We start from the raw sequence: 24,583 nt of genomic DNA on the forward strand, positions 1-24,583 counted from the left end.
CACTTCTGTCCCAACATATGGAACTTTGAGACTCAGACCTTTCTGACAATATTTTGTCAAGATTAGAAAAGGTTTTGATCATAAATAATGATGGGCAAAGAAAAATAAATCCTGTTGCTCTACCACACTTGACGGCGTTTTTCTTGAAACATAAAAGCCTAAAATGCCATTATATTACTATCTTTTGCTTCTTTTTTTGTTTTGTTTTTTAATGCAGAAAGAACTTTTCTTACTTTTAGTTATTTGTGTTATTTATTTTTGTTTATTGTTAAAAAACAAGGAAACATGATTTCCTGTGTTAAAATGAAAACCTGAAATATTTAATGGCATACTTCAATACATAAAAAAGATTCAATATACAAAAATATTCTATTTTGATTATGTTTTTAAATAAATCAGTATTATAGTTCATATTTTCTGATTCCGGTACTTTTTTTTCTTTTTTTTTTACTTTAAGTGACATATCAACCATTTGGTAGGGTGATATTTAAAAAATGATGGGATGTGTTGAAAAAAAAAAAATACATTGAGTGTGGTTACTGGCGACATAAGGAGATAAGAAATGCAAACAAAAATGTTTTCAAATGCCTTTTTCTTGGTGTGGTTTAAGTTAAAAATGCGTAATGAATCATACATGCAACAAAACATCTATACACTCACCTAAAGGATTATTAGGAACACCATACTAATACCATGTTTGACCCCCTTTCGCCTTCAGAACTGCCTTAATTCTACGTGGCATTCATTGATTCAACAAGATGCTGAAAGCATTCTTTAGAAATGTTGGCCCATATTGATAGGATAGCATCTGGCAGTTGATGGAGATTTGTGGGATGCACATCCAGGGCACGAAGCTCCCGTTCCACCACATCCCAAAGATGCTCTATTGGGTTGAGATCTGGTGACTGTGGGGGGCATTTTACTACAGAGAACTCATTGTCATGTTCAAGAAACCAATTTGAAATGATTCGAGCTTTGTGACATGGTGCATTATCCTGCTGGAAGTAGCCATCAGAGGATGGGTACATGGTGGCCATAAAGGGATGGACATGGTCAGAAACAATGCTCAGGTAGGCCGTGACATTTAAACGATGCCCAATTGCCACTAAGGGGCCTAAAGTGTGCCAAGAAAACATCCCCCACACCATTACACCACCACCACCAGCCTGCACAGTGGTAACAAGGCATGATGGATCCATGTTCTCATTCTGTTTACGCCAAATTCTGACTCTACCATCTGAATGTCTCAACAGAAATCGAGACTCATCAGACCAGGCAACATTTTTCCAGTCTTCAACTGTCCAATTTTGGTGAGCTCTTGCAAATTGTAGCCTCTTTTTCCTATTTGTAGTGGAGATGAGTGGTACCCGGTGGGGTCTTCTGCTGTTGTAGCCCATCCGCCTCAAGGTTGTGCGTTTTGTGGCTTCACAAATGCTTTGCTGCATACCTCGGTTGTAACGAGTGGTTATTTCAGTCAAAGTTGCTCTTCTATCAGCTTGAATAAGTCGGCCCATTCTCCTCTGACCTCTAGCATCAACGAGGCATTTTCGCCCACAGGACTGCCGCATACTGGATGTTTTTCCCTTTTCACACCATTCTTTGTAAACCCTAGAAATGGTTGTGCGTGAAAATCCCAGTAACTGAGCAGATTGTGAAATACTCAGACCGGCCCGTCTGGCAACAACAACCATGCCACGCTCAAAATTGCTTAAATCACCTTTCTTTCCCATTCTGACATTCAGTTTGGAGTTCAGGAGATTGTCTTGACCAGGACCACACCCCTAAATGCATTGAAGCAACTGCCATGTGATTGGTTGATTAGATAATTGCATTAATGAGAAATTGAACAGGTGTTCCTAATAATCCTTTAGGTGAGTGTATATATATATATATATATATATATATATATATATATATATATAAAACAAATAGTCAGCTTATGACTTTATGAACACGATATTTGTCTCAACAGGTTGTCTTATCTGTATTCTGCAAGGCATATTTACAAAACAAAATTATCAACGCCTATTAAGTTTGTATTAATGTGCTGTATTAGCCTATTGTTATTTCCTAACAGTCACAATGTATTATACACAGTGGAAAAAAAGCTAAACATCTCATCTAAATGGGACATTAAAATGAACATTTAGGAACTACACAGAGTAAGGTGAAATGTCTGTTATGTTCCGTCTCACCCTCATGTCACTCCAAAAGCGCACGTCCAAGCTCTTCTGCGGCTCGCTGCATGCTCCACAAACGTGTCATAAAAGTAGTACGCTGTATTTAAGGTCTTCTAAAGTCATATGATAGCTTTGTGTTAGGAACAGGCTGAAACTTAAGTCTTTATTTGCAAAAAAACATCAGCTTCTTTCGTCCAGCTTCCGTATATGTTTAAACCTGGCGCGTCATGAGCTGCGCGAGAACAAATTAAATTTGAGCATGTTTTCTTTCGCCCCGCCTACTTCTCCTAATATGGCATCAAGACTTTTGTTGCAAACAGACGCATCCCGAATCTTTCACTCATTTGTTATTTCCAGTATTCCAACACAAAATGGCAGGAAACTAGTTTAGGGGGCTATTTCGGACGCAAAACTTATTTGGATGAGATAAACTAAGCTTTCCGAATCTTCGAAACAGCCATGTTTTATTTTTATTTATGCATGGTCTGTCTGAATACTCGATTCTGATTGGCTGGAAAGTGTGCAATACAACCGTTTAATGTACAGATAGTTCCAAGTCACTTTTTATCATAGACATACAGAGAGAGATGAGATACTCACTTTTAAAATAAGTAAATTAGTAATTTTATGTTGGCATACATTGGTTATTTATATGTATTACATTTTCCATCATTTTGGGCATAGCCTATCTGAGACGCTCCAAGTCCAGCCTGGGTTATTGTAGCTTCCATCAGGCAATAGGTTTTTTTTTGTGTGTGCAAAAATCTTACTAAATAACTAACAAATGTAGGCCTATGATCTAAAAATTTAAAGCAACTGGAATGTACCAAAATTGGCAACTCGCGTAATTATTGTGATTATTTAAAAAATGAGACCGTGAACTACATGATGTGATAACCTCACCTCTCATCAAACACAATACGAGAGTCAACAACATTCACAGATATGGGCTACATGTGTCCTCCAAATACTGCCAAAAACACATCACAGAAATATACAAATAATCCACCCACGACCACCCTGAAATTATAGAGGAAATATTTATTTAGACAACCAAATGCATGCCAGAAACACCAATTTTACATAACTGACAGCTCCCTTCTCCTCCCTTGCTTCACCAGCCAGCTCCAAATCAACTCCATCTGGGGCAGGGAGTGGACGGGAGAGCCATCTGGTGGATATACCTCTGTATCGCATTGAAATGACAATTGCAGAAAAGTTGGGGGAAACCTGTATGAGTGAAAAGACTATGGACCTATAATACATAAAAAGGGACAGAGTATGTGTAGATGGTGTAATCTTTGCAAACGGCAAAAATATTATTCACATCTCGTACATCTTGCATGGCACAGAAATGACCTCTCGCACGACACACACCGACAATAAAAATAAAGATGCACAAAGGCAGAATTCACATGCAGTGTGTTCTCCACGGCATCTAATCTGACCGAACCCACACATTTTTTTAGGGAGATTCACAGCTAATCATTGGACATGATTTATTATTTCTTGTTAGTTTTGCACAATGAATGAAGTTAATAAAAGAAAGACCTAAAGATAACCTTAAGAGACCGAAAAAAAAGAAAAGAAAAGTAAAACTGAGATAAAAGGATACAGAAGAGATCTGAAAAAGCCCCATCTGCTAGTAACACGTAACAAGAATCTTAGCCTAAAAACAAATAATTGGTCCGTCTATGGTACTGCGGCCCGTCAGCCACGTTTACAACCGAATAGAAAAAAATATCAAAAATAAATGCAACCCTTTGAACAATAAACAATAACCAGCAATAAATAATCAAGTGGTGTTCCGCTGTATATATGTACATATACTAGGGTCACTCAGCATTCAGCCTAACATAGACTGAATTGGCAAATGAACGACGTAAACGTATGAAATATGAGTAATAATAATTTAGAAATACACTACAGACATTATGGAAATATCTAAAAAGATGTTCTTTCATTTTTACGCAACCGACATTTAGAACGATCATCTATACGGCTGTAATCCGCAGATAGTTTGACTATGCAACTGGTTTGGAAGAGCTTATTCATTCAACTCATGCACGTTGTTTTTGAAACCTAAATTTTGGGAGAAATGGTCACCACAGTTAGACCTTTTTTTAGTCAGTCAGGCCCACTTGATTATCTGAAACAATTAACACGAACATCAAAACGCTTCTGAGGATCAGAGGTTAGACAAGCTGTTACTAAGACATGCCTTATTTTCACCTTTGACCAACTGTGTCCATAATTACTTAGTGTTGTTCTATGTACAGTACAATGCTTGCTCATATATTACAGTCTTTACAAATCAGAGCAACTGGCTTCCAGTTTTCCAGGTGCCAAATTCGCTCCACCACGGCTTTTCCACAATCACAGACCGTATTTTGTCACATCGACAAATAAGTTTCCTTTGACACCAAATGCATCTTCTTTTCCCGTTGGCACTATCCCTTTTAATCACAAAGGGTTTTTGGCAAACGACTGTCTTAGAAATGCGTGCTTTGATGAAAACCATCACGTGTATGACGTCGGATCTGTGACACTAGTAGTGTAAAAGGTCTTTGCTGTCACATCACAACAACAAAGAGAATGTGCTTTCCCTGGTGAACGGGTGACATGAGCAGGATTCCAGTTGAGTTCACCGTTTTTGAGTTTTGTGCTATCGATTATGGCCGCACTGCACGCATGTCTGTTGTATGAGTGACTGATGCAGATGTTTACAAGTGTATGTCGTCGACTGCGTGTGCGTGTGTGTCTCACACGCTGCGTGGTGGTCTCTGCTGTTCGTGGGTCCTGCGGTTGCGCCCCCTCTTGTTCTCCTGGAGCTGTTTCCACTTGGCTGTGTTAGGAGGTCCTCTCTGAGGGGTCTGGGTTCCTCTTTTCCCGTGGTTCAGCTGTGCTCTTTGGCTCTCGGGAGCACTCTGGACCTTCTGCGCGCTCTGAGTGTCCGGTTTGGTGCTTTGGATCTCTGTGCTCATAGTACTTCCCGGGACTTGACTTCTCTGCAAGCCGGTGGACTTGGGAAGAATCTGAACACTCGGGTTGTTCGGCACTTTGGGTGTGTTTTTGGCTCTCTGCGTTGGGTTTTGTGAGTTTTGAGTCGTAATTTGAGAGGTTTTCTCTGTTTTTATTCCGACACCTGCTCCGGTATTGGCTTTGGGGGCTTTTTTACCCTTTGGCTTCTTCTCTCGCTTCCAAACCCGCTCGCAGAACTCGTCCACGCTGTTGAGATCTGGGTGCTCCAGCAGGCTCATGAAATCCCGGTACCAGAGTTTGTGTTTTGGGGAGGGATCCTTATCATTGGCTCCCGCCCGGAGAAGCAGCTCACCCACGCGCTGAGATGGGATGACCTGGAGATTGATACGCCTCAAGGGCTGGATGAAGCCGTGCTCTACGGCGTGGCAGAGGTACACTCCTGAATCGGCCTGGGTTAGACTTCGGATCAGTAAACCTTGGACCGTGAGACTCACCCTTTCATCAATCACAATCTGACATGGAGAAAAAGAGATTGAGTTAGGACTGCTGTTTTTTTTTTTAAAAATGGTCTCAGACCAGGACTTAAATGCTAAGGGTCACATATGGGGTGCAAGCATAAACTACAGCACAGTTTGGGGATTTTCTTACACAGCAGGAAGGCTGAAATTTGACCGTTATTATATTAACATGATGGCCGTCTGGGGTGAGGTGTTACTTTAGCGCTATTTTTTGCCTGATCATATCTGAAAGAGAAACACAGCTGGTGTATGTGTGGTGTTGGGTGGTAAGGGAGGGAAGGAGGGTCATTATGTCATATCCTGTTCATTAAAATCCCTTACTTTACTAGTCGCAACATTCCCTTTAACCTTTGTAAAACAGCAACATTTTACTTAATGATAATTAAAAATGTTGTGGTCAGTAAGATGTATATAAAAAAGAAATTAATACTTTTATTCAGCAGGGACTTTAAATTGATCAAAAGTGACAGCAAAGAATAAATATTTCTATTTTGAAATAAAATGCTGTTCTTTTGAACTTTCTATTCATCAAAGAATCCTGAAAAAATATATTATGGTTACACAAAAATATTAGGCAGCCCTTACTGTTTTCAACATTGTTAATAAAAAAAAGAAAAGTTTTTTGAGCAGCAAATCATCATCGACTGAAGAAATGGATGCTGAAAATTCAGCTTTGCCACTACAGGAATTTACATTTTAAAATATATTAAAATAGAAAACAGTTATTTTGATCAAATAAATGCAGCCTTGGTGAGATCATAACACAACAATGACTCAACCAATGGCGTGAGTTGAAGGGGCGGAGTTTTCCATTTTTCCATTTGGCCAAGCAATGGCAGACCTAAGTGATTCCATTTGCCAAAGCTTTTGACACAGAAATGATCTTTAAAATGCATTTTTTTTACAATGAAAATTAAAAAATAATATTTTGGTATTCATAAATAATGACTGCTGCATTAGATAGACTAGACAGAATATAGCAATAACCTTTAAATTAATCCAACAAGCAGCGTTATACTGTTAAAACTGTTAGACTGCCAATATCAGGGAGCTTGTAATGTAATATGTGAAGAATCTGGAAACTGACCAGAGCCAGATAAACTGAGAAAAACGGTTCAAATATATATTTACAAACTAGACATTATTAGATTACAATGATAACACATCATTTAAGTGTTAAGGCTTATGTTCTTGTTATTAAGTGTATATGCATGTACCTCATGTTTCCGCTCGTCGTTGGGTCTCTGTAGCTGCCAGTAGATTAGAGCTCTCTGAGACTTTGGGCTGCATTCCAGAAACATACTGCTGTTCTCTACACCATACACACTTCTCTCCTCCACACTGCTGTAACCTTCCAGATCATCTAACACACACACAGACACACGAGGAGGTAATGTTCAGTAATGCCCAGAGTACTGAAATAGAAGAATGTATCAGTGGCATCTGCACAAATGAAAGATTATAGTGCATAAATTCTTCTCAAGCGACCTTCATTGTTCAGATTTAATTCTAATGTGTTGTTGATCACCTGTATTAAAGTGTACAATTCATTTCATTGAATTATTGAAAGTGGCTTTTTAGGAACAATTGTAGTAGGTAACAATATTCAGTACATTAGATTATAAAAGATGTGTAAGATTAAATGCACCTATCTTAGGCGAATCGATGAACGTTGTTTATGTTTTTTCTTGAATTTGTGACATTTGTGCATTTCCTCACGTTGTTTTAGGCAAATGATTGATTATGCATGATCAGGAATAAATAGCCAGAGATGCCACTGCTATGTAGTACATGTCATGTACTGTGTTTATTCTTACCATTGTGTTGCAGATCAGAGCACTGGGAAAGAGGATCCCCATTTCTGATGTCCTGACGTCTTGTTCTCCTGTTAAATAAAAATGATTGAATAAGACACATGTGATGTGATGTAGATCTTCCCAGCTAACAAAAATATGCTCTAAGATCGTTTTGCTAACATACCCATTAAGTTCAAAATCAAAACCTTGTTTCTGAATGTTCTCTGAACGTTCAAAAATAACATAGATGTTTCTTGGTCACACAAACATTAAGAAAACATTCCATTTAACATTCTATAAACATAATGGGATTGTTACTTTTGAATGTTCGCTGAACTTTGAACGAACATTTTGTTAATATTACAGATTAGGGAAGTTCTGAGAACTTTCCCTGTTGGCTGGGTTTGTACCTTCTAAAACACAACAATTAAACCTAGTGTTTATCATTTGCAACACTACTACACTCAGGCCACTAGAGTGCACTGTTGTTTCAAACACCGACATTGTCCCATATTGCCCTCTAGACTTCAACATGATGTGTGATTTTTTTTAGATGGTAAAATACTTTATACTATTCCAGATTAATGCACAGAGACAATAATTGATCTATTTGTGTAAACAATGTTCCTCCAACATTGGCCAACACGGCAAAACTGATTCATTCAATCCAATCGGTTTGTCATCATCACAAAGGCAGATGGGGAAAGTGTTTGGGGAAAACTTGCAAATCCATGTGGTTCCATGACAGAAATTTAGGTGCATGAAGGAAGGACATGCGCTTGATGTGTTGGTGCCCTAGTCTGATTCATGGAGAGATATTTCATAAATGTTCAAATATATGTTCTTCAAATTATTGTAACAACAGCTCTGCACATCATTCTCATCTAAAAGAGTCTTTCATTCTCCATTATAGCATTTACAGCTACTTTAAGAGAGAACCTTCACCTCTTAAATGCTAACATGGGCCAGGGACTGAGCCAAGGCGGACACTCTTATCCATTCACAACTGTACTGAAAGGCTGAGAAGATTTCCTGTGTCGAACTGAAAACATTCAGAATCTGGTGTGAAGGCTGCCTATGGCTGAGGTTGAGCTGCAGTAGATCTTGGAGAATGATAAGTGAAATATGAAAACCTGCTGAGATTGTGTGCAAAACGTGTTTGAAACAGCCTTGTTGTCATTTCCCCATGATCTTCTTCATTTTCTTTTCCTGTTCTGTTCATCTGTTCTTGTATTTCAGTGTATAGCTCTGTCTCCTCGTTTCTGTAACATTTTATGCTAAGGCGTGCACACACACATTCCTTGACTCTGGCTGTCTCGGCACGTGCGGGAGGTGCGGTAAGGACGTCTGTTTTGCATTTTAGGCACAGTGAAAATATTTGGAGTGGCGTGGACCATCCTGGTGCCACGAGGGTGTGTCGAGACCAAAGCCATTGCCCTCTCCTTCCTCTGCGAAGGTGTAGCTGGCACAGATAGTGTATGTGTGTTTTACTATAAATATATTAACAGTGGTACATGGTTTATTGTGAGCATGTGTTTATAGTGTGTTTAAAAGCAGTGTGAATACTTGGATCCAGGTGTTTGTGCTTGTCTATGCATGTGCGTTGTGTGTTGAGATGCAGAATTTGCAGTGCACTTAACACCTGAACAGTGAATATGGTGCCATAATTTGTGCTAAAATGTCATTGACTTAAAGGGATAGTTCACCGAAAAAATATGTTATGTCATTTACTCGCCTAAATATTTTTAAAAAATTCTCAAAAAAGTTCAATGGGATTGTTTTGGACCCCATTGACTTTCATTGTATGGACAAAAACAGTTATTCAAAATCTCTTATTTTGCGTTCCACAGAAGAAAGATAGTCATACTGGTTTGGAATGACACAAGGGTAAGTAAATGATGACACATATTTTATTTTTGGGTGAACTGTCCCTTTAAGAACATGTAATTTGATCCAGATTCTAAAATAAAAGCACTAAAATATTGAAGAAATTCATCGATATGTGCTTACCTCTTAGCAGTGGGAAAATATCGAGAGCATTCGGTCCCGTCCCAGGCACAATATGGATCTCTTGCCAGGCAACACTCGGCACAGGCCTTCCCGTAGACCTCACAGCGGTGCAGGGGCATCTGGGAAATCCCTAAATCTGACCCGAGGTACAGCTGTTGCTGTTGACAGATGAACATATAAGTCTATTAGGGCACGGTTTACTCTCTGCTAATGGCTGGTGAAGAGTAATTTCAAGCAGACGTACTTGTTTAGTGGAGAGCTCCATGGCGGTAATAGGTGTTGGCTCCTAAAAGAGAAAACAGAGCATTTTAAGATCCGAGAATATTTGTTTGATGACATGCTGTGGCTGTGCAGACAGATTTATGGGAGAGCAATTCAATGTACTAAGGTGAAAATTATAGTTGGAGGATTACAATTCCAATAACAAGCTGAAAAGCACAGCTCTCTGGGTAATGAACAGTTGGAGCTCATACCCTAAACACTGTCATCTCTTCCAGCACCACTTCTTCCAGATCATGCCAGCTTTCCCTGGGAATGGTCACCACCTTCAACACAGTTCCTAAATCTGATTTGGGATTAAATTTTTTTTTTTATAGAATATTATCATGTTTTATACAATATCTCTTAGTAATTGTAACTTTTTCTCTTCTCAGAAAAAAATTATTTCATATGGGTCTGAAACAACATGAGTATGAATATATATATATATATATATATATATATATATATATATATATATATATATATATATATATATATATATATAAAAACATTTGTAGTTTTGTGTGAACTAAGGGAGCTCAGCAAACATTCAAGGGGACATCAAAATTGCTTAAAATATTTTAAAACCAGACAATGCAACCACTACATTAAACTACTAACTAAACTGCACTATAAGCTAAAACAATTCAAAATCAAGATATTCCTTCTTTTAGTTAAACCTGGATTATATGATGGAATGTGTCATATATGCGCTCCGTGTGAATAACCCCCAAGAGTTGAGTGATTTGTTGGATTAAGGCTTTGATTTGTTTATTCAGAAGTTTTATTTCTGTATTGACGACGTGTTGGTTGGTTTTACTAGCCTGTGCCGATGAACATGACTTCGTACTGGCCGTCCTCAGCTTCCACACGGTCCACTACCAGCTGAGTGAACTGGTACTCCACGTTCGTGCGCACAACTATGGGCTTCCCACCCATCGGTTGCACAGGGTTATACATGGCTGGGTGCAGGCGTGCAAATGTTATTACATCATCGGGAAGGTCTTTGGTGGAGTCAAAACCTCCGAACGTTTTGCTTGGACACTACAGTGGGTAAGAGAGGGTAGATGAAGGGTTAAACTTTCTCACTGATGCAGAGGTTCAGGTCTCAGTGTGGAATTCTGAATAATGTAGTGTGGTTTTAGTTATTTTTGAAGTGTTATTAAAAACGTGTTTATTGTATGAAAAGTATTTTTGCAAGAATTAATTATCACATAAATTATGGTAAATGTGCTTCCAAATAGGCTAATAAAGTACATTATTTTGGCCAGTTATTTATTATTATTTTGTATTATTATTTGACAAAAATGCACAGATATAAAGCTGTAATTTGTCAGAAAAAAAGAAAAAAATTTTTTTTTAATGCCAAATATTTTGGCCAGTACTCACTGTGCCAGGACGGGGGTATGGAACTCTGCCCTGGAAGGGAACCCACTGGTAGTTTGGCCCGTCCCTGTGGGCATATGGACCTAGAAATACCCTTCGGATGTCTGCCATACTATACATGCATATAGCTGATCCACGGAAGATATTACTGAGGAAAGAAGAGGGGAGAAAATGGAGGTTAAATAATTTATTTAACACAAAAGCTTACATTTCCAGAAGCGTGTATATGAGAAGTGATTGATCCATTTAAATTCAACAAGAAAAATGTTGGGAAGGACCAATGTTTGCATGGATTTTATTTATTAAAATTGAAAATGGAGCTTTATGACAGGTGGTCTCTATCTGACAGGTGGTTGTTCAGGAGGAGATGAAAAATATGAGGGCTTGGCATCTGAAAAAGCAAGTTTTTTTCAAAATATTTTGATGAAAGATCATAAAGACAAATGTAAAATATGTCAGGCATAAACCTTGTACTGTATCTCCAGATTTTGTCTTTTTTCATAAATCATTACTATTGGTCACACTTTATGTCTGTCTATGGATTTTGCAAATATTTAACAAACGGAAATTTTCTTTACTCAAGTAGAAACACTATGTAAAGGCTAATGTTTTATGTATGTGAGAAGTGGAGAAGAGTGTCTTAGTCTAGTTGTTGTCGAGTCATAGCAAATATAGTCTTAAATATGCGTAGCACTTATAACATGAGATTTTGGCCGAATGACAGAAAAAACTGAGTACCCAGATAGCTACAGTATAATAAACTCTATAACCTGTAAGTTGATGAAAACGTAATGCGATTCACTTGCTGCATCAGATGCTGTTGTTCTAATGATGGACAAAACATGCACCAAAAAACCTTGTAACTCCATTTAAGCTTGATTTTGGTAAAACATTAATGATATTAATGATGACACATGCAAGTGTCTGACCATATATGAAGCCTCAATATCACCTTTGACAACAGTGTTTAAATATGTAAAAAATACAGTGTTTTTTCCATTTCATGAAAAGTAGCAATTTTGGACATACAAGGTTTAAGCCCGACAGCGACGATAAGCAAAAATAAATCGAGCACAGTAAGACCAAAAAGGGTTGATTCTGATTTCATGCATACTTTGATGTGCGTTTGCTGATGTACAAAATTAGCATTTGTATTGCAGTGTATATGGGTGTATCCAAGCTGTTATTCCCCCTATACAGCCATGAAACCAAACACACTGTGGTGGATCAGCCCTTAGCATTTGTAAAATGTTAATTAGTGGGAAAATCAATTAACCACAGGGCACATGAATAAACGAATTCCCTATCACTCAGTCAGGGTCCCAGACATAAAAACGCACACACATATACATGTGCTTTCACACTCTTAACACACATACACACCAAGATAGAGCGAGAGATAAAATACTGATCCATCACCGCAGAGTTCAGGCCTCATTAAGTGGCAATATTAAAAGCAAGTTCCTAGAATGCACTTCTATTCATCTCAGAAACAGGGCACTTAGAAAACCAATTAAAGCAGTCTAATTCTTTAAAGCCCGTAATTGAATTTTTGAGTGTTGTGTTCCCTGCATACATTAGGAAATCAGTGAGTTGGGAACACATGAGCAGCATGTGCACGGTTTGGACGATCGCTTTTGCCTCTCTCGCTTTTTGACAGTGATTAATCGTGATATGTTTGTCTTCTTCCTCATCTCATGTTTACATGCACGCACACCTCCGTACACACACACACACACACACACACACAGTGTGCTCATCCATCATCTTAAAAGTCTTCCCCTCTTTTGAAAATCGTTTATCTGCTTCTGTTACCCCTCCCCAGCCCTCCGCTCCTCGCCAGCAGGCCCAGAGAAGAGTGTGGCTGGCTGGGGAGTGAGATTCAGGTTACCACCTAAATCATATTTCCACTGAGCTTAAGCTGAATGGGGAAACAGGTAAGAGGGGGCAAAGACCAGGATAAGAAGGAAATTCCCTTCCAGAGTGCAGCGATGTGAAGCGTTTGTCTGAGTTTAACCAGATTACTGAACTGCAAAGCTTCTAAAGCGCCAAACATATCATGCATCACAAAATCGCAGCCATCTCATAAAAGAGAAGAGAAAATAAGAAGGAAAGAAGGAAGGGAAGGAATGAAAGGGAAGGAAGAAAAAAGCAAAGAAATGAAATGAAGGAAAAAGCAAAGGAAGGAAGGAAGAGAAAAAGTAAAGGAAGGAAAATAAAGGAAAAATAAAAAGAAAGGAAGGAAAAGAAAGGGGAAAAAACAAAGGAGGGAAAGATGGAAGGGAGGAAGGAAGGAAGGAAGGAAGGAAAAAACAATGGAATTAAATAAGGAAAGGAAGAAAGGAAAAAAGCTAAGAAAATAAAGAAGGTAATAAGAAGAAAAGGAAAGGAAATAAGTAGGAAAGGAAAGAAAATCCTATGTAACTTCTTAAGAAATATCTGTTTAGGTTAATTGAATGTATGTCTGTATTACCTAGATGTAGTAAACACAGCGTAGATCACTGGATTCTTTGGGTCTTTAGCACTCATCAGAAACACATCCTCTGGAAGTTAAATAAAAAATAAATAGAGTTATTAAAATGTCCCTTAAACTTTACTGACAGCATCTGGAATGTAGCAATGGAAATGTATGTGCCAATTGTTTTAAGTTTGCCACACTTCACTTCATTGTAAGTGTTTTACATGTAATTTACCCACAACATTGCTAGACATTACAACGTTCATAGACATACTTACGCAGCTCATCAAAATGTGTGTCTATGCCATTGAGACCGGGCACTGAGCAGGTCAGCTTGGCTTTCAAGAACGTCGTCCATTTGTTCACGAGACTCCTGTGTCCACCCATGTCATTCTAGAAAACATGCAAGCAGATTAGCCACATGTTCTTAAAAAAAGCTTCAAACATTAGTATATGATAACACTGTGTGTACAAAGGCACTGGAAAAGTTTGCTTATCCATGTGCGTGTTTTATGTTTCTGTATGTGATGATACCTTACACAGTTGTCCTATCCTGGAGATAGTAGCTTTGCCTGTGTGTTCACCATCCATGGCATTCTCTTTGAAGAACAGGAAGATCTTGTCATCTTCAGGATTATCGCTCTCTGGGATCAGGTGTATTCCTAGAAACCTGGGGTCTGGAATACACACACACACACACAATGCATCAGAACTTCAGTTTCATAGTACTGAAAGAAGATCCAGAAGGAATTGAGCTGTTTAAATCAGGGAAGTTCAAACACACAGAAATGATTGCATACTTCATTAGCTTTTCCAAAATGAGCCAAGACCTCAGTATGGCCAGTTACAGGGGGATCACTCTTACCCAGCTGTGACCGCTCACTCGCTCTCAGAAATGAAACGTAACACGCCCCCCACCCACGCGGGCGGCACACGCACACGGCGACATGCAGTGCTGCATTACATTGCAACAGACCCATCAGAATGTGAAGTTTAAACAGCGGAACAAACATTTACAGAAGACCGACTGCATTCATGCACAGTAAGTGTGTATGTGTCCGTAGAGACGCCAATGATACAGTTCCACCCATGTCATTCGATACACTGACTGTTTCCCAAAGATATTCAACTTGTTCCAGCCTTCCAAACTTTCTCTAACCGAATGTTTGCTCTATAAAGACTGATCCTCTTTGAAGTTCAGGAAGAATAACCATCAACAGCCATTGGCCACATTGTATGAGGATAGCAAGAGGCCCGTGTCTCTATTGATAAGGGCTTGATAGAATATCCATGTGACTAATCCTCTAAACGACACTGGCTCTTTTGTGCGAGAGAGACAGCTTTCAGTGCAGGCGAAATGGAAGTAACGTCCAATGTATCCGTGGTAACAGACAGCGAGGATTAAGGTGAGATGAGCGTTTTCAAAAGCACCTTTCCTCGAGAATATAGGGGGGTATTGATGGCGTGGACGTTGACCCTGTATGAGGGGTGAAACGAGAGCCACTCGCAGGAACAGCTGAGACAGGATTAACTTCATGGGAAAACCCTGACCGGCTCTCCTATCTTGATATTGACCTTTTGTGTCCATAAGTCTGCAAAATGCAGGCGGGATGTTAGAGGAAACTCTCAACACCCCGGCCGAGCTAATCTCTCCTGCAGACGTTCACAAAGAGTTTCTTTCTTTCTCTCACACATACACACTCACGTGCAGGGACATAAACTCATGCACACAAAAGAAAACCCATAATTTTACATTTATTTCACACATATGCCCTTGGCAGACACATGCTTAGCAAAGTAACATATACGGTGTGATGACTTCAGCAGCAAGCTATGGATAGAAATTGAGCGCTAGGACAAAAATCAAAGTCTATAAAAATGCACAGACAGACACATATATGCAAGCACATGTATATGCGGTGTCTTTACAAACTGACTTAAGTTTGAACAGTATCTCAGTTACAAGAGAACGGCATGTCTAATACTGTATTTCATATCATGGTATGAATTCAAAGCCGAATTATCTGTTGTGGATTTACAGCAGCACACAGCAATGTTGTTTCACTCCTGAATGAATCAATGTTGTTGAACAAAATGGTAACGTGACGAATTCAGTGACTCACTCATAAAGACAATCACTTGATTCATTCCTGAATGCATCAGCATTTTTGAACAAATCAGTTGAATGAATATTTCAGTGACTCACTCAAAGACAGTCACTTGATTCGTTCCCGAATGAATCAGTATTTCTGAACAAGTTAATACTTACTCATTAAAACAGTCATATCACAGTAACGTTATACATCACAAAACTAACAAAAATATTGTCCAGTCAGAATATTTACCATTCAGCCATCTGGAATCATGCTGCTCAGTTCTGATTGGATGATGTGACCCAAGTGTTCGGAAAATGGCAAAGTCTCGCCCCATGAAGTCTGCTGATGTTCCAGAATACAGTTCTCCATCTGACAAATAAGAGTATAAAATCTCCAATCAGACCACAGATAACTGATTCTAACCATTTAAAGACAAAACAACAACATCTCTGACTGGCTCACCAATCAGGAGGGATGAGGACTGCATCTTTGGATCATAGGGACTTTTCCCACGTCCATTATCAAAGTAGCTGGCATCCAGTCTAAAGATGTTGTCCTGTGGAAAGGGATAATGAATTAACCAACCACAGCAAGGCATGAATAGTAATTGTATGAGGTAATGGAGAGGTGAATGTCAAAAAGTGCCATTAGGATCTTGTTCAGGAGACACAAGTCTCTCAATATTAAAAAGAAAGTTACAGGTTTTGAAGAAAAACACAAAATCCTTCAACTCCTACTTTAGATTTGAATCTCTCTAAACTCACGCAAAAAAGAACAGCACTCAACTTATCCTCTGTTACACCGAGGCGTTCAGTGCACTTAGGCCATGATTAATTTGTGTGGATCAAATGGTGAAATTCAATGACATTTTTCCACCATGTAAAGGCCATCTCATTTCCCCCAGTTGAGGCACTTCTAAATAACACACTCGCTGCTTTGTGACACTCTCATTTTCTACTTCACTGGGCTGAAATTGTTAACAGGTTAAATCATCAATTTCCTTTTCATTCCTTTAAACAGTTTGGTGAATGTGCCTTTGAGAGATGTACTGTATGCACATGAGCACATGAGTATGTTTTAATGCTGTTACTTTGCTGATTTCAATAAAAGAAAATTATTGATGTAGAGATTGTGTGTGTGTGTGTGTGTGTGTGTGTGTGTGCTGTGTACCTCTGCTCTTTTCCCCATCTCCAGGTAAGAACAGATAGGATGGAAGGCTCCAGTGCCACATATGTAAATATGCGTCTGGTTATACGACTGCAGAACACGCACAAAGTTTGTGCATTCTTTCTGAAAAAGACATAACAAAAAAAATATGTGTTAACCAACCAGATATTAAAAAAACATTCCTATTAAAATATTAACGGACACTAAACAAACATTTGTTTTGCTAAAGATACTATATAATATACAACATTGAAGTATAATATATATACACTGTATATATATATACATATACACACACAACATACCACGTTACAAGTTTTCTTGTAAAATACTTTGCAAATATAATAATTTCTCACTTTCAGACTCTCTGGCTCTTTATAACTCCTCTAATGCAGTTATGTTACATTTATAACTTATGATGAAAGATTATACTGCAAGTACATTTTGAGAATGCTTCTAAATTGACACGAGATCTGTAATAAATAGGTTAACGAGAGATTTAAATTCTATGTAAGCCTAATATTTAAGCTTTTCATGTCATTAAAATGCCTTTGAGTTCCTGCTGGTTGACTGATGACGATCCCACCTGTTTTATCCATCTCAATATCCTGTCAGCCAACTCTCTTTAGTGCTGAAAGTGTTAGTGTGTGTCTGGTTTTGATGAAAGGGAAATGTATAGCACATGTCTTTGGCCCATCTTAGTGAGTTGGCGAGAGCCAATGAGTGAATTGTTTCATGTGAATGAATGCTCTTTAATTCCCTTTCAATTGCAAAATATGCGAGGGCTAGGTTCAACAATAATAAACCGTAACATTATAAACATAGTGCACGCACAAACACACACCTATGTGCGCACACACCTTTCCACAGCTATTGAGAAAATAAAGCAGGTCCATCTGTGTAAACACTGATGGTCTCGGGCCGATGTGTTCCGTCTGAACGCGAGTTGTCATTAAAGAGCACAGAAAAGGGTGTTGCCATCTCTCTCTGTGTGTGTGTGTGTGTGTGTTTTCACCACAAAAAGACACATCCACACTTTTATTCACTGTACGCATGTGTGTGTGATGAAAGCAAAACAGAAGAATAGATAAATGCAGGCCTGTTTCCCTCGATTACATCCAGTTCAGTTCAGTTTGTACAGGCTTTTCAAAGCACATAATAAATGCTTGTATAGCACTCTGCATCAGCAGATTTTGTGGCAACACATTCGGTTCTCTTATAAAACCAAAGACCTACCTCACCTGCAACTTCCATACGGCAGCCAATCAGATCACTCCCTCGCACATATGTGTGACCCATCTCTGTCAACCCACACAAAGGAACTTTAGTGTTTCAGTGTAATGGCTTTTCTAAGCTAAAGGAAATGTGTATATTCCTAACATAATCATTCCATGTGCGCTATAAAATTAATCTCTTCCTGCACCGGGCGGAATGTTTCCCATGGCCATTATTGTTTTTAAGGCCCTCGCCTGCTCCGATAGAGCCAAGTACAGCATTGACGTGAGATAGAGGTGGCTGATCTGGCACTCTTTGCAGTTTACTATGTATACAAACCTCAAGTTGTAATAACTGGGTGGTGTACTGAAATTACAGTGTAACTACTGTGTAATTAGACACATATAACCCTGCTGTTTTATCTTCAAGGTCCATAAAGAAGCGGCCAAAGCTGTGACGCAGAGAAGTGAGCGTTCCTTTATAAGAGTGAGAGATATATGATACCCTTTCAGATAAGAGAAGAGTGTTGGAGATTATGATTTAGACACATCTGCAATTATATGCAATACTAACAACACAGTAGTGACTAATTTCATTCACACATGAGTGAAGTCATGAAAAGATAATAACAGTAAAGAGCTTGTCAATGTCAAAACTAATGCACAGTTTTTAAAAAGTACAGATTGATTCACCCATGTGAATCTGGCAAACATAATGAAATATTGCCAGGATACATAATTTATCAGTAATTTTTTATAGTACATTTCAGGACTTTATTATAACATCAGTGCGAGCTATTTTATTTTCTTTAAAACAGAACAGATGACTATTAAAAAAAAAGACATGTTGTGCTCCATTGTGAGATGATTATAGTGATTTGTGTTCCCTTTGGCTCGGACCTTTTATAATGAATTCAGAATAAATATATTGAATGTATTTATTTAAAAGTAAGAACTTAGACTACAAAATGCACAAGTTCCAAACAATACAGTTTGGTAAATGGCAAAGCAAATTTCAAGATATCAAGATATAATTACACAACAAATGTAGACAATTAATATTCAAAAGAGACTGACTTAACTTACTGTATCTAATCATTGTGATTCTACAGCACAATGTTCATACTGTATATCAGTCCTGTTTGCTCTGAAGACATAGTATTCAATCGTCATTTAATTATTTTAATTAGTAGAGCAACTACTGGGAAATTACTATGAAAGTCCAGCAACTAGTAGCCAGGAATATACCGTAAATTCACAGTAAAAACTTTTTTGTACAGTATCTTTGTCATCTGATCACATCAAACACAACACAACCCCACTAATTCCTTGCAAATTATGTATTTAAATGTATAGTATTGAGAGTTGAATGAACAGCAATGAAATGAGCTGCTGAGATGTTTAACCCTCATCTCACATGAAACACAGCAAGAGTTTAGACCGAGCAGCGAGGCAGTTGTACCAGCTGCCGTTCTGGGCTTGTTTTTGCCTCGTCTTGCCAAGCCAAATGTGAGAATGAAGAGCTTTATGTTTGCAGAGAGGGAAATGCACTGGTAATACCCTAATCAAGCTTTCAACAACTCTGTATCCAGAATAAACATTTCACAGCACGCAAATGCCATTATTTTGAACCGGTGAATTTGGATGTATGTAACGCCAAATAAACCCCTCACAGCCAGTGCCAAAAGCTGAGATCCTTTCAGAATGCATGTGGTAAACATGTGATTCCTGCACCTCATTGCAATATCAGGTGACTTTATTTAAGGGTGTACGTCTCAGAAGTAGGTCTGGTGAGTTATCTGTAATAATCCCGCTCCCCTTCTGCCCCCCATCTCAGAGGGAACCCAGCCGTGAAATTACCATCAGATACAACACACACACGTACAGAGGGAGCGAGAGCCGGGTTGATAAATAAACCATTTCTGTTGTATAGAAAGGCCAAGGGTTGCTGGAGCCAAACACAGAATATACACTCTCAGGAGGAACAAAAGAGCGTGTGCACAAGCAAAACTCCATTGCTAACAGCAACCGTGATCAATCAAGCCAAAGCGCACACGCAACACCCGGCCTGAGTAATGCAGGTCATGAGGCGCAAATACACTGAAGGTTCTTCTTATCACGAACCATTTGTCAAGTTCATGTTGCTTTGGAGATTAATAAAAGGTTCTTGACAATGGTTTTCCAAATCAGTGTATTCGAGCTGTAGGCCTAGTTAAAATCAACAAAATTTAAATCCATTTTGTCTGCAGATTTTGGTAAAAAATAAAATGCAGAATTCAGAATATTTTTCCATCAACAGAACTGAATGAACATTTATTTATACACTACCATACAAAAGTATGGGGTCGATAAGACTTTTAAATGTTTTTTAAAAAGGTTACTTTCACAGTAATAAAGAATATATAAATACAAATAAAATAGTAACATTACAAACATTATAACAATTTAAAATATATATTTTTAACTCTTTCCCCACTAATAATGGAATTTTCCGTCATTTACGAGACAGCGCTTCCCCGCCATTGACGGAATTTTCCGGCTTTCCGTGTTTTCCCTGTTATGCAGTAGGTGGCGGAATTACACAACTCCTAAAAGAGTAAATAATCTCTGGATTAAAACACGGGCAAAAAAAGAGCAGAAAGAAGCAATAAAAGTATTGCTTATGCATGTTGTATTCTTTGGGGGAAAACACATGATTTTCTCAGCTTTTTATTCAAAATGTTACTTTTTCTATGAAACTTAAAAAGGAATGCATGAAGCTAGAATAAAAGTTTTTTTTGTTTTTAAAGCAGAGGCTCTGTTCTTTTGATATATTGCATGTTCGGATATTCATACAGCAAAATACTGGTGGTCATGAAAGTTTTGTGAAAATGGTAAAAAATGCTGGTGGTGGCTTGCAACTTTTTTTTTTAAATGCTAGCGGGGAAAGAGTTAATATATTAAAAAATATATATTTATTCCTGTTATTTTCAGCAGCCATTACTCCATGGTTCAGTGTCACATGATCCTTATACGATGCTGATTTCATTTACACTCAAAAAACATTTCTAATTATTATCAATGTTGAAAACATTTGTGCTGCTTGATATTTTCTTGGAAATTTACTTTTATTTAGGATTCTTTTCAAAAGAACCGAATTTATTTGAAATAACATATTTTCGTAACATAAATCATATCCCTGACCCCAAACTTTTAAATGGTAGTGTATTTTTAAACATTTTTTAAAAGTGAGTGACATCCTAGTGAGTGACACCCACACATTCATTGGGGTTCGATGTAGTTTTGAGGTAAAAGGAAGTTGTCGCCCCACACTTACCACAAGGTCTTTTCCAGCCCACTTGCATTCATCACGTTTGGAAGGTGTGGCAGGCCAGGCGATCTATAAAACAGTGAAAGAGAGAAGGTGTGAGAATGTGTGCTGAGCGAACACAATGAACTGCAAATGACTGACTAAGGCGCTCGGCATGAAACCTGGCTGTAAAATAATCAACGACTGCTGCCTGCCGTCCTTCTGCCACCTCCATCTGTGACGACGATGAAGACAGAGGATAAAAACTACCATTCCCCTTATCCTGCGAGCACGAGAGACACATTCACACATACATAGGCCTGCACACAAAAAGTTTTTTATCCTGCCTTATCTTCCTCTGAGATCTGCTAAGGTATTCAGTATGCGAAAGTAATTTGATAAATTAAGATAATTTGCCAAGTTCTTATCTTTAAACGATGGCACTGCTGAAGTATGCATGTTTGTGTGAGTGTTCAATAAAAGCCAGCTTTAACCCTTACGAGGACTGAATATAAAGCAAATGGTCTGCAGCCTCCAGGACAAAGAAAGAATAAAAGCGTGAGAAAGAAAGAGTAAATCAAAGTAATGGAATCCAGAGAGAGGAACAAAGAGCGATTGAGAGAGAGAGAGAAAGAGAAGCATTACGCTGCAGATATGATCTGGGAATGAAAAACAGAGGGAGGCAGGCTGAGATCAAATGGGCAGATGGAAAGAGGGGGAAAGTCAACTCAGATCTGGGTTGTGCAGTTAATAAGAGTGAGATGGACGTCTCTGATGACCCTGGGTTTCAATGACACACTCCATAAAATCCCTCACCGATCTTTCTTGCTAAATGTAGACAGAAGGAAACAGCATGAATTATGATTCCCAACCTGAGCTTGACATTAACTTTTTTGCTCACTGGTGGTTTTCCAAAGTTACTAGCCACTCAGCATTCTCACTGGCCACAATTTTGACATCGATACCATAAATAAAACTGCCATATAGATATTTTTAATATTTTCTCATAATTTGGCAGCAGGTATATTAGGCTGCTGTCACTTTAAGACCTAAAGCATGGATCCATGCCGTTACATATGCGTTTTCTTTCTCAACTGTTTATGTTCACTTAAAATAAAACTGACTGTGTTTATGTGAACAGGCATTTCCATATCAAGCTGAATACAAGTTTGCTTTAAAAAAAAACTGGCTGAATTTAAAAGACAGCTGAAATTTAGATGATAAATACTATTTAACATTATTCTAAAAAGGAAAAGGAAATTGTTTTGATGGAGATTTTGATTGATTCATTTGATTATGAAGACAAACTGTTTTAGTTGAAATAGCATGCCCAGATGAACCATTCACAATAAGTCCAGGAACATAACATTCATTCATATGGACTTTAAGGTGACCTAGAGTTGTGTGTCACCTGTTTGACATCTCTGTTGATGTTGACCAGGTCAAAAGAGAAGACATGATCCTCCGCTCCGACCAGTAATCTCCCTCTTTCCTCATCCATCAAGAACGTGTCGTAACCTGAACTGTTTGCCAATCCGGTGAAAGTCACTAGATTACTGGATTCCAACATTTCTGAAAGAGAGAACAAGAAAAAGAAGGCAAACGTAAGTCTAGAAAGGCTACATTCATATTTCCTTCAGTAAACAGCATGTGTCATTTTAGTCGAAAGTTCAACAAGTAGGTCACAAAATGTACACCTGCATTAAAAATTATTTGCAGCACTTCCGGCATCTTTGAGAAACAACACTAGTCATGTGTTTAGTTACACTTTCTTTAAAATCACCTCAATGGTTAGTGGACCACATCTGTATCTTTTCAACCATAGCATGAAAATTGCTGAAGAAAACACAATCACAAGGATCTAATCTGAACCACGTAATCATTTATATGAGGTTAAGACATGGCACTTGTGTGTGTGCACTGGGTTTAAGGTGGTAACAGGACAGTTCTAGCATTTGGCACTTTATCTACATCTGTAGTCTATATTAAGACAGAGTGCCTAATTTGTGTGTATAAAAACTGTGCAACATCATAGTACAAGAATCCGATCGACTAACGTAGTTTGCCAAGAACTACGTCTTTCAGCACCAGCACTAAAAGTCTCCTTTAAATACAGGTGTGTCTGACTTATTTGCACAATTATTCTGAGTAAATCCGCAATACACCCATAAACGACCACACACAGTTTGTTAGATTGCGCAAGCAAATTAGTACCGCTTTATTTGGAATCTTTAATAACTCAGGGCAGAGGAATAACTAATCAAGTAAAACTGCTTTTGTTTTGGCTGTTCTCTTGATAGACACAGCCAAAGAAACTATCTGTTCAACAGCACTAGACCAGACACTGTGAAAATACAATGACCTGAGACACAAAATCTGCCAAATTTGTCACTCTCCCAGTGAGCAATGAAACAAGGTCGGATAAAAGTAAGGGAAGGCAGAACAGGGGGAAATCCAAGTGAAGAGGAGATGAAGTGAGAATGATAAGGAAGAGGTGAAAGAGAGAAATGAGTTTGGAAAAGAGCTTGCAGGAGCCACTGGCCAGAACATCTGCTCATGGGAGAGGGTGAGGTCAACATCTCTGCAACGTTTCTGCAACAAGCACACGAATCATAATCAACAGTGACATGCAAAGACTGCAGCCCCTCTCCAGAGCCCAGATCAATCCGCTCCTATAGTAGCCATCTGCGTTTCTCCCCGCTAAGATTCTGGACATCTGTGTGGTTGTGGGAGAGGAAGAGAGCGAGCAAGGAAAAGCGTTAAGGAGAAACAGACCATCCATCCTTTGCCTGTGTCAATAACACTGCATATCAAATGTGGAACAGCATTCCCACAGGACCGAATGCAGAACGGGCACAGTTCAGTCCGTCCGTTCCTGCTGAATTCAGTCTCTGCTTCTAACACGAGAGCTTCATTAACCAATCACAAGTAATATCCAGATATATGTAGAGATGCCAGGCCTGTCTGACAAACTCCGGCTGAGACAGAATATTGTGTTCTCTTTCATGTAAGGATATACATACAGAGGGGTTTTATTTCACCCTGAAGGGGTTTAAAGAGATGGATCACACAAAAAAGACATTTCTGTCATCATTTACTCACCCTCATGTTTTTCCAAACATGTGTGAGTTTGTTTCTTCGATTGAACACAAAAGAAGATATGTTGAAGAATGTTTGTAACCAGACAGTTGACAGTAGCCATTGACTTCCATAGTATTTTATTTCC

At 38.6% G+C, this 24,583-nt stretch overlaps 1 protein-coding gene across 1 annotated transcript in view; it reads right to left on the minus strand.

The window, feature by feature from the left end:
* Positions 1-3,201: 3,201 nt before the first annotated feature.
* sema3aa (sema domain, immunoglobulin domain (Ig), short basic domain, secreted, (semaphorin) 3Aa) overlaps positions 3,202-24,583 on the minus strand; it is a 33,346-nt gene continuing 11,964 nt past the window's right edge. The window contains exons 2-17 of the mRNA XM_056257539.1: positions 22,769-22,929; positions 21,385-21,447; positions 16,858-16,977; positions 16,150-16,243; positions 15,937-16,056; positions 14,126-14,268; positions 13,870-13,984; positions 13,607-13,676; positions 11,137-11,281; positions 10,572-10,791; positions 9,960-10,051; positions 9,731-9,772; positions 9,487-9,644; positions 7,498-7,565; positions 6,898-7,043; positions 3,202-5,674 (exon numbers count right to left, since the gene is read on the minus strand). Coding sequence (XP_056113514.1) covers positions 4,943-5,674; positions 6,898-7,043; positions 7,498-7,565; positions 9,487-9,644; positions 9,731-9,772; positions 9,960-10,051; positions 10,572-10,791; positions 11,137-11,281; positions 13,607-13,676; positions 13,870-13,984; positions 14,126-14,268; positions 15,937-16,056; positions 16,150-16,243; positions 16,858-16,977; positions 21,385-21,447; positions 22,769-22,929 — 2,489 coding nt within the window. The 3' untranslated portion in view covers positions 3,202-4,942. The remainder of the gene's footprint in view (positions 5,675-6,897; positions 7,044-7,497; positions 7,566-9,486; positions 9,645-9,730; positions 9,773-9,959; positions 10,052-10,571; positions 10,792-11,136; positions 11,282-13,606; positions 13,677-13,869; positions 13,985-14,125; positions 14,269-15,936; positions 16,057-16,149; positions 16,244-16,857; positions 16,978-21,384; positions 21,448-22,768; positions 22,930-24,583) is intronic.

The sequence above is a fragment of the Rhinichthys klamathensis genome, unplaced genomic scaffold, assembly GCF_029890125.1.
Source record: "Rhinichthys klamathensis goyatoka isolate OS25496 unplaced genomic scaffold, OSU_Roscu_1.1 h1tg000139l_1, whole genome shotgun sequence".
NCBI lineage: Eukaryota > Metazoa > Chordata > Actinopteri > Cypriniformes > Leuciscidae > Rhinichthys > Rhinichthys klamathensis.